The sequence below is a fragment of the Penaeus monodon genome, chromosome 12 (genome assembly GCF_015228065.2).
Source record: "Penaeus monodon isolate SGIC_2016 chromosome 12, NSTDA_Pmon_1, whole genome shotgun sequence".
Classification (NCBI taxonomy): domain Eukaryota; kingdom Metazoa; phylum Arthropoda; class Malacostraca; order Decapoda; family Penaeidae; genus Penaeus; species Penaeus monodon.
The window spans coordinates 48956165-48965686 of NC_051397.1; the positions used below are offsets into that span (position 1 = coordinate 48956165).

Genomic DNA, 9522 nt, shown 5'->3' on the forward strand with positions numbered 1-9522 from the left:
CTCCATCTTTAAGGAAGCGATGACGCTAGTAATACTGCTAGCTTTGATGACGGGGTTGTGTGTCGGCCTCCCACACCATGACTTCGATGCGGCAGAAATAATGCTAGATAGCTTGTCGGAAGCGGAGGTTAGTTGGCATTTTTTAATAATTTCTTACTACTTTTAGTATGCCAGAAAGTACTTGACCGCAAGTTTTTCGCCTTGCAGCTAGACCAGCTCTTGGCGGACAAGCTGGAGGAACTCCAAGTTGGAATCTTGGATTCCTATAAGGAACACCTCCGAGCACACGAAAATACACTCCAACAACTACATCGAAGTCGCCGAGCCTTGCCCCAACGTCCCGTCATCCCTGCTGACTATTGGCATGGTTACGTGTTTGGAACTTTACCTACAAGAGAAAGTAAGTAAAAGGAAAGATTTTTTTTCTTATTTCAAGTGTCGAGATTTGAGACTAACAAAATTCTCATAGGGACGGTAGTCGACGGCGTGACCGTGAACAAGGTTCAAAATATAAACACCATCCATGCAGTTTATCCAATCGATCTTCCTAGCACAAGGGCCATTTACAAGGTGAGTTTAATATGTCTGTCCAAAGATATAGAAGTAGACTCTTATCTTTAGAGCTAAGAGCTAAAATTGCCGATTTTACAGAATGGCTTGGGGCACGGATACATCTACAAAGACGGGAAAATGAAGCTACTTATGGTCCGTAATATGTGGACAAATTCCATGTCTGGATGTGCATGTGGAAGTAACTCGACCGACACGGTTGGTAGAAAGGTTTTACACTTTTGTTTAAAATTGGCTAGGTTACTCGGTAAAATCTCGGTAGTGTCTTCTTTCCCAGTAAGAAAGCTTAATTTTTTTAGAGTTGTGCCTGCTGTGCTAACGGTGGAAGACTTTGCTTACCTAGTGAAGGTCTCCAGGGTAACATTTGTGTTGGAGGCACTGGTGACCTTGCGTTTGAGTGTTCTCAAACAGGTAGGAGGGAACTTTTTGGTACTATTTTAAATTCGCAACCATAGGTTTTAAGTTCTTTATACCCCTTTTTTCTTTTCGAATTTAGGTATTCGACCTCTTACCCTCGAGGCAGCAGTAGCCTTTGATTACAATGCTGAAGGACTTGCCCGTTCACAAAGTCACCGTGAAGTAGTAATAACGGCTGAAGGCGAAATTGTTACGTTTTACAAAATGGTGGGTGAGAGAAGTAGCTAGCCCGTAGCCCCATTATGGGACCAAAGTGACATGGTATTAAACTGGCTCGTATTCTCAGGATGAACATGGTCTGCAAGAACTGCATACCCAAAAAGGTCACAACTACATAAATATTGGCCAAAATATAACTCACTTGGGCCTCGGAGAGATCTATACAGAAGAGTATGGGATGCTTGCCAGAAAGCACTTCCTCTTTTTCTTTGGTAAAAATGACACGAGTAAAGTGTACTTCCAGGTTGTGGTGAATAGTACCACTGATAACTTGCAAACTGGGTGAGTATACTTTAAAATGGCTGCAAGTAATATAAAATTTCTTGATTATGCATCTTAATGTGACCTTGCTTTAACAGCCTCTTAACACCTTGGGAAGATCATGGTTCAGATATGAAAGTCTGGCAAAATGGTGCCCAATTAATAATGGGAGTTCTGAGTGGCACTAACCTGCACATACACGAGCTGTTGGTGAGTTGGCTTCCATTGAGCTAGTATGCTATGTACCTAAATGCCAGCCTAATAGTATTTTTAACATTGGCATAATCCACTCCCAGACGGACCGGTGGGGAAGGCAACAGCTTGTCTTCGTTCAAAATGTAGCACTTCCAAGTGATGTGGTATACTGGAAGAGTTATTCATCAGGATTTGATAAGTTTCTGATTGCTGTGACTCCAAACCTTGCACGTGTATACCTCCTGAAGGAAGGACTCTATAAGCCTTTGCAGGACTTGATGCCTGGTAGTCTTGGAGCTTTCAAGGACATTGTACCTCTCCAGGTAAGTAGCACATCATCTGTAAGGAGATGACACATGGGCTAGCTTTATCTAGCATTTGACAATTGCTCCTTTGCAGATTCCATCATGTAAGGATGATGTAATTCTTCTGACGGGTTCAGGAACCACTCTTGTTATTTTTGTATGGAACAATGTAGATGGGAAATACTTTAAGGTTAGTACAAATTTGTTTAAATGCTTAGATTGCATTACAGAAAGGTAGTTCTCTTAATTTGTTCGAGGTTAATGGAGCTCCTTTTCTAGGCCAATGAGACCACTCTATCAGAAAGCATCACTGGATGGGAGCATGGCTTTGGATCTGTAGAAGTAGCAACGGCTGCAATTCCAACTGTAGGTACAAGTCTTTGTCGTCCTCAACCCTTTTAGTATATATTCCATATTTAATACTGCTATTCCTTAATTTAGGTGATAGTACAAGCAGCATCAGGTGTTGCAGCAATAAAGGTAACATCCAGCCTCCATGACATAGTGGATCGAGAGGTACAAGAAAGCCAGGAATTGCAACTTGCAAAGACCTACATAGAGGTATGCGTTTCTGGAAGTTGAGTGAGGGTGGGGGGGAACCAATTTTAGTTTTACTAAACAGTTTTTAACTAAACTATTTCTTTCAGAACGAGTACACGAGACAGACTACCGTCATGTCTACTATGCAAAATAGAGTGGATAATGCAATTAATGTACATACTACAACAAAATTATTCGGCGACTACACAATAAACAAGATTATTGTGGATGGGGTTGGTTAATATTTTTTTTCTATTGACAAGTGGTGATGGTGCTACAACCTGGAGTTGTTATTATTACTGAACATTTCAGACTTTGGCAACAAAAGACTTGGAAGCTGTTGACATAACCTTACCAGGCACCGACTTTGCTTCGGGTGTATCATATGATGATTACAAAGCCCGTGTTGCCAATATTAGTAGCTCATCGACCTGGCTTGACAATCTAAATACTACAATGATACAATTTTCTGCAAGGTTGGAAGGTAAGTAGCTTTAAAAAAAAAAAAAATAAAGGCCTTGTGAAACCATTAGTTTAGACTCTTAATTGTCTAAAAATCCTTACAGATGCAGTCAAGGCTTCAGGAGTTAACAGTAAGGTAACTGGACTAAAGGAAGTGTTAGATGGGTTAACTGTAAGTGACCTTTCAACCACTGAAGTGTATGTTCAGGAAGTGGTGGATAAGAATGACCAAGACTTCCCTCTAACTCAATACCTAGAAGGCTTGATAAGGTGGGCCATTGTCCTCTATTCAAATTTTTTTATGGTCTAGACTGACCAGGTGCAGGGTCTAAAACCTCTAAATTCTAGTTTCAGTGATGCCCGCAAGATAACTGGAAAGAAGACCTATCTAACTAGTCTTGAGGTTACTAACCTTGAGACTCCTTCTCTGGATGACCTTCCCATTGGTGACATTGTGACTACAACAGGACAATATAATGTTATGGGTACAGTAAGCTTCCCCACACTGAATGCTGGTGATGTAATCCTCCCTACTAGTGGAACTGTTGGGGGCATTGATCTATCGAATGCTGTGCTGTTGAGTGGACCAGCTAAGTTGGGTGAGTGTTTGCTTGCACCACTACATGATGCATAACTTTTTTTTTTTTTTTTTTTGTTTATTAAATCTTTCTCCTTCCAGGTCATGTTGCATTCGACAAGAACATGAGTGTAGTGCAAGACTTGAACACAGGTAACAATGAAATAGATGGAGTTGTAGTTAACAATCTGTACAGAAATGCTTTGACAAAAGCGGGTGGAGAGGTAAAAGGGCCCCTTACCTTCACTAATGATGTAACTGCAAAGTCCCTTACTGCTTCGTTGCTATCTGGGGTTAGCTCGTCAGACTTCTTAACCTATACTGTCTTCAAGGATGAGGATAGCCAGCTGACAGGCCGGATAAAGTTGCCAACACTTACCACCAAAGCATTGCAAGTACAAGGGAGTGTCAATGGCAGGGTTTTCCCAACTGATCTGCCCCTTAAAACTGACGCTACATTGAACCTGGGTGTAAAGGCCTTCAATGATCTGACCTGTGTAGATCTTACAGTTGACAGTGGTGTTACTGTGAATGGTGTCGAGTTTGATAAACTAGTTGCTCTTCACAGACCTCAAATAATTACTGGGAACATTACCCTTGCACAACCTGTAAATATACTAGGAAATCTAGATGTTTCAACAAGTATTGTGAAAGGAATGGACTTTGATGAACTCAACAGGAACTTGACAGCAATCCTGAACCCACAAAACATATTTGATGTTATATTTAAAGAGACCGTGTCTCTACCAACTGTAGTGTATGGTGGTAAACTTGGAGGTCTAAATCTAGTCGACCTTGCAGGTGATATAATCTACACGTCTGATAGTACTGCTCTAGTAACTGGCACCAAGACCTTTAATGCTGATCTTCATATTCATAATGCTATGTTCATGAAAACCTTTAATGGTTTCAGGTTTGAAGAATTTGTAACTGTTAATGATGCTAAAACTTTAGCAGGAGTAAAAACCTTCAAGAAGCCGGTTACTTTCTCCTCGGGTCTTGATGTAACGGGTCTAGTTGATGGTGTTGACTTGAAGCAACTCTTTGATTCTGCCCTTTACTTGGACAAGCCAGGACAAGTGGTAACAGGAAGGAAGACCTTCACTGGGACCGTGTCTGCTGGAGAACTAGATGTACAGGGTAGGGTATCTGGTGTGGACTTCAACAAGGTGCTTACCAACTCTGGTGACCAAGCCTTCACTGTTCCACAGAAGTTTGCAGCAGCCTCCTTTGGTGCTCTGGATATTAACCAAATAGATCTGTCAGATGGCTTCACAGTGAATGGGGTTGACCTTTCCGTGCTAGATGGCATTCGCATGAGCCGTAAGAACCCTACTCCCCACTCGGGTGTTCTAACTGTAAATGGAATGGTCTCTGTTCTTGGCTCATTTGATGCAGTAAACATTGATGGGCACAACGTTGCACAGCTGAAGAACAACATTGTCACAGATGATGCAGACTCCACCATCTTGTCGGATGTTAGCTTTGCAAGCCTAACTGTAAAAGAATCTGTCGGTACAGCTAACAAGGCTGGTGCTAATGGCAAGAATATAAGCAGAATCCATGAAAATGCAGTCTTCCTGGAAGGTAACAATGCCATGACAGGATCTGTGACCTGGAGTGACCTTGACCTGCAAGGTGATGTTGACGTTGGAGGCCTTGTCAATGGAAAGGACCTGCAAGTTGTACACAACAATGCAGTGTACAAAGATGCCAGCTCTGTCCAGATAACTGGTATGTACTGACCATATGTATTTCAACTTGCTTCTCAAGGCATTAAGCTTGCCATTCTGGCTCAGGGCTATATACCTGAATAAAACTTCTCTTTTCCAGGCAAGAAGACCTTTGCAGAATTTTCTGTTAAGGGAAATATTGATACTGCAACAACAAATGGAATCGACCTAGGTACACGACTACTAACCCTAGACACGGACCAGGATGTCACGGCACAATATGAGTTCTTCTCTCTGAATGTGGAAAAGAATCTTACTCTTGGTGGAACATTTGATGCAGTAGACCTTGAAGCCTTGGATAGCATAGCTCTGAAACAAAGCTTGGATGAGACTAGTAAGTATAGTCCCTTTTTTAATGTTTGACTATAAAAAAAAAAAAAAAAAAAAAAAAGTGAGCAAACTACCTTAACACAACTTGCTTCCCCCTTAGATGACATCATGTTCGAAGGAGTACAAGCAGAAAATGTGAATCTTGATGGCCACCTAAATACAGTAAATGTAAATGCCAGGTTAAACGATGCAGTGAGGCTCCAAGCACAGGACTTGGAAATTTCTGGTAGAAAAACTTTCATTAAGAACACCACCTTCAAGGGACTTGATGTTAAAACCCTAAATGGCAAGAACTTGGGTTACTATTTGAGCCATGCTGTAAGAAAAAATCTACCCATTACACTTTCATCAAATATTAAAGTAAATGGGTTGGTGAGTGCACCAGCTGTGACTGCAAGCTCTCTAACTATCGAGGTAAGTACTTCATAGTACATGTGCATGTAGCTTGCACAGCTTTTTACAAGCTTGCTAATTGGAACTTCTAACTCCAGGGAACTGTGGATAATATAGATTACAAGACTCTAATGACCAATGTGGTTCTACTGGACGACTCCAAGAGTCATGGTATAACATTGGTAAGTGGCCTTGCAAACTTGCAATTAATGGTCTTAATGGTTACCAAAGCACAACTGCCAAACTGCTAAACCAACCTTAATTTCAGGTCTTCAAAAATGACCTCTCGGTGAAAGGTGCCCTTGGAGCTACAAGCCTTAATGGCTTTGACTTGGCAACAAACTACCTTACTACAAATACTGTGCAGAATCTTTCTCCAAATGTGGAATTTGGGAACATTGCAACTGGTGGTATATCGGTTGATGGACTGGTCAACACAAAGAAACTGCCAGATGAAGTTGCAAATACTCTAAATGTAAAAACTTAATTTTTGTATTGCTAAGTTGTGTATACAATAGCAAGTCTCTCTCCAAACTTCCAAACTAAAATGACCAATCTTCCAGGTAAATGGTGGGCAGACTGTAACGGGTATGAAGAGCATAACTGGACTAGTTGAAGTAGCCAACAATGTTGAAGTGACTGGCAACACTAACAATATAAAGATGGCTACAGAGGCAGTATATCTATCTGGACCGTCTACCATTAATGGTATGGAGGCTGTTGTGCATTCTATAATCTAATTATCAAAATTAATGGGCAAGCTGCCTTCCATCACTAGCTTCGGCAGTGGACTGCTTGGATGGCTTAAGTTCTTATAAAGAGGTGTATTATCAAATTGCATTATGTGACTGTGTTTATTTCTAATCTTTTAACAGGCCGCCTGAAGTTCTCAAATGGCTTGACCACTTCATCACTGACAAGCAGCACCAATGTAATAAGTGACCTTGATATGAGTGATCTCTCCCTTAATGCATGGTATTACAATGAAAGTGCCATTATTTCGGCAAAAATGACATTAGATTCTCCTGTTACTATGAAGGTATGGATCTGAAATCTTAAACCTGTGAACATAATTACCACATTACTTTAAAATATTAAATTTAACTAATTAATCCCCAGGACTCGTTAACAATTACTGGCACACTTGATGAATTTAATATTGGACAAGTGTATAATGATGCAAAACAAGCACTGAACCAGTACTCTACTTACAACGAAGGGATCAAGGTGAGAAAGTTAACCATGTTTAATCCATTCATATGGAATACCTTCACTTTCAATTGCTAAGACTAGACATTGTTAGACTAGATTTTATACCCATGTAAATCTAGTCTTGTATTAACACTGTCTTTAATCCTCAAGCCTAGCCTTCTGTAACTATAAAAATTAATACGTGTGTTCCTGGTACATGGGACAAACATGTCCCCCCCCCAAAAAAAAAAAAAAAAAAAAAAAAACCTTAACCTAATACTTGATGCATTTTAGAGCGAGTATGCTGTTAAGTGCCCTCTCATCCTGGAAGCTTATGAAGATACTGAAAAAGCCATATTTGATGCAGATTACTTCAGTCTTGTGCAAGACTTTACTCTTGCTAAAAGGCATCATGCCTCTACAACTTTCAGGGTATGTTTCAATGACGCAATGATGGAAGATTTTGATTGGCAGCCTGTTCAAATTGTCAAAAAAAATCTTTGTTTAAATTGCCGAACTTAAGCACCAGTAATTCCTTCCAGGCTTCAGACATTACATATGTAATCATAAGCTGGGAGGATGAATGCAGCTCAACAATGTACAGGTTTGAAGAATCCTCGGGACAACTTGTTGAAGCCCAAACACTTGCTGTGTCAGGATATGGTAGAGACTGGTTAGCAGTTGAGCAAGGTCAAGAGGTATGTGATCAACTTTCAACCTCGGTATGACTTATTATAATCAAATTGTATTTCATAACGCCTTGCCTTTCTGCAGGTCTTCTTGGTGATGGCTGCAACAAGTGAAGGGAATGCCTGCACTAAACAAAATAGTGTTGTCTGGAAAATGTCTAATGGTGCACTATCGGTGAGCAGTGGTCTTCAGTGTTTGAAGTAAAGTTCCATTCGTGATATCATTACTACAAATACCCTTTTTAAATTTACAGGTGTACCAAGATCTGCTTCCTGGAACAAGTGTTTCTGCAAGTAATGGTATTCTATATGTAACGGCTCCAAATGCTACCCACTCTTATAGCTTTGATAGTAAAACTTTGCTCTTCAACCTAATTAGTACTGATGCTGCTGAAATGGGTAAGGGTTACTTGGTAACATTTATTAACACTTAACACTTTAACTTCCCAAGTGGTAGATTCTCATAATCTAATCTTCTAGATTCTGCATTGCTATCTAAAACTGGACACCTTGTGACTGCAATGAAAAAGCAGGACCAACTTGTCCTAATGGTACAAGGAAATGAGGTCTCATCCTTAAGAGTAAAAGTTGATGACTTGGTGCTATTCGAACAGTATGGCAAAATACTGTTACTGGCAGCAGTAACCAGGAACCCTCTCTCGGGAATCGAACATCACCTGGAGGTATGCAAGGTCAAGATTACACAATACTAGGATATATACACATCCTCTGCATGTATGTAACATTATCTTGTTGTACTTCAGCTGTACAGCATGGATCCACATGCAATGACTCTGAATTGGTTGGACTCGAAGCCATTGTATGAAGCAGCTACACTAACTACCTTCTACAGTGGAAATGCAGCTAATGGAAAAACCATGGCTGTAGTTGTGCAAGAAAGCTACTACCCAACAGTTTATGCAGTACTTGGTAAGGCTTTCGTGCATGGGATAATGTCTTGGTATAAAATTTTAAGGCCTGTATTAAACCTGCCTCTAAACCTGCCTTTTAACTCCAGGCTCCGAGTTGAGGTTCTTCGCAGATCTTCCTACTCCCAGAGTAACCTGGGCTCAGCACCTTAGTGTGCCCAATGATGTCTTCCCAGAGGTCCAAGAGCATTACCTGCTTGTGGGCAGAGGCACCTCTACAAAACTTCTATACCTTGAAATGAATGGCTTGACGCATGAAGCCTCAGACCGCACATGTCACGTGGATTCCTTTAAATATCCTGAATTGATACCGCAAGTGTAACTAAATTTTAACATTTTATTAAACGGTTATATGAAATTTGTGTTTTACCCTACCAGTTCTCTTTTAAGAGACTAAAGTTAGAGGTCTAAGGCTCGGCCTCTTAAATATTAAGATTTAATCTAGTATCTAGATTTGAAATCTTCAATAAACTCTTGCTTGAACTGACTGCATTCAAATGCAAGGGGGGGGGGGGGCCCTGAACTTGTCAACAAGTGGCCTATACAATAAATTTTGCCTGCCCCTTGTTGCTTACTAAGCTGCTGTTGGGTTGAGGGGGAGGGTAGGTTTTAGACTTCATAAGTGCAATGTTGGGTATTGCCATCTCGGGCCTTGTCCTAACTAAACTTTGTCACTGCTGCAATGGCCAGCAAGTTTATAGCTGATAAACT

The 9522-nt window shown here is 40.7% G+C and overlaps 1 protein-coding gene across 1 annotated transcript in view; it reads left to right on the plus strand.

Moving 5' to 3' along the window:
* The window catches only part of LOC119579542, a 9652-nt gene extending 489 nt beyond the window's left edge, over positions 1-9163 (plus strand). The window contains exons 2-32 of the mRNA XM_037927444.1: positions 14-127; positions 208-400; positions 470-570; positions 652-768; positions 870-981; positions 1067-1194; positions 1274-1488; positions 1566-1677; positions 1764-1985; positions 2062-2157; positions 2247-2333; positions 2409-2528; positions 2615-2740; positions 2820-2991; positions 3074-3239; positions 3318-3568; positions 3649-5280; positions 5380-5613; positions 5710-6023; positions 6101-6184; positions 6271-6477; positions 6566-6710; positions 6878-7041; positions 7122-7229; positions 7488-7625; positions 7736-7891; positions 7968-8057; positions 8137-8281; positions 8363-8565; positions 8647-8812; positions 8901-9163. Of these exons, the coding sequence (XP_037783372.1) occupies positions 20-127; positions 208-400; positions 470-570; positions 652-768; positions 870-981; positions 1067-1194; positions 1274-1488; positions 1566-1677; positions 1764-1985; positions 2062-2157; positions 2247-2333; positions 2409-2528; positions 2615-2740; positions 2820-2991; positions 3074-3239; positions 3318-3568; positions 3649-5280; positions 5380-5613; positions 5710-6023; positions 6101-6184; positions 6271-6477; positions 6566-6710; positions 6878-7041; positions 7122-7229; positions 7488-7625; positions 7736-7891; positions 7968-8057; positions 8137-8281; positions 8363-8565; positions 8647-8812; positions 8901-9133 (6345 nt within the window). The 5' untranslated portion in view covers positions 14-19 and the 3' untranslated portion in view covers positions 9134-9163. The remainder of the gene's footprint in view (positions 1-13; positions 128-207; positions 401-469; positions 571-651; positions 769-869; positions 982-1066; positions 1195-1273; positions 1489-1565; positions 1678-1763; positions 1986-2061; positions 2158-2246; positions 2334-2408; positions 2529-2614; positions 2741-2819; positions 2992-3073; positions 3240-3317; positions 3569-3648; positions 5281-5379; positions 5614-5709; positions 6024-6100; positions 6185-6270; positions 6478-6565; positions 6711-6877; positions 7042-7121; positions 7230-7487; positions 7626-7735; positions 7892-7967; positions 8058-8136; positions 8282-8362; positions 8566-8646; positions 8813-8900) is intronic.
* Positions 9164-9522: the final 359 nt, after the last annotated feature.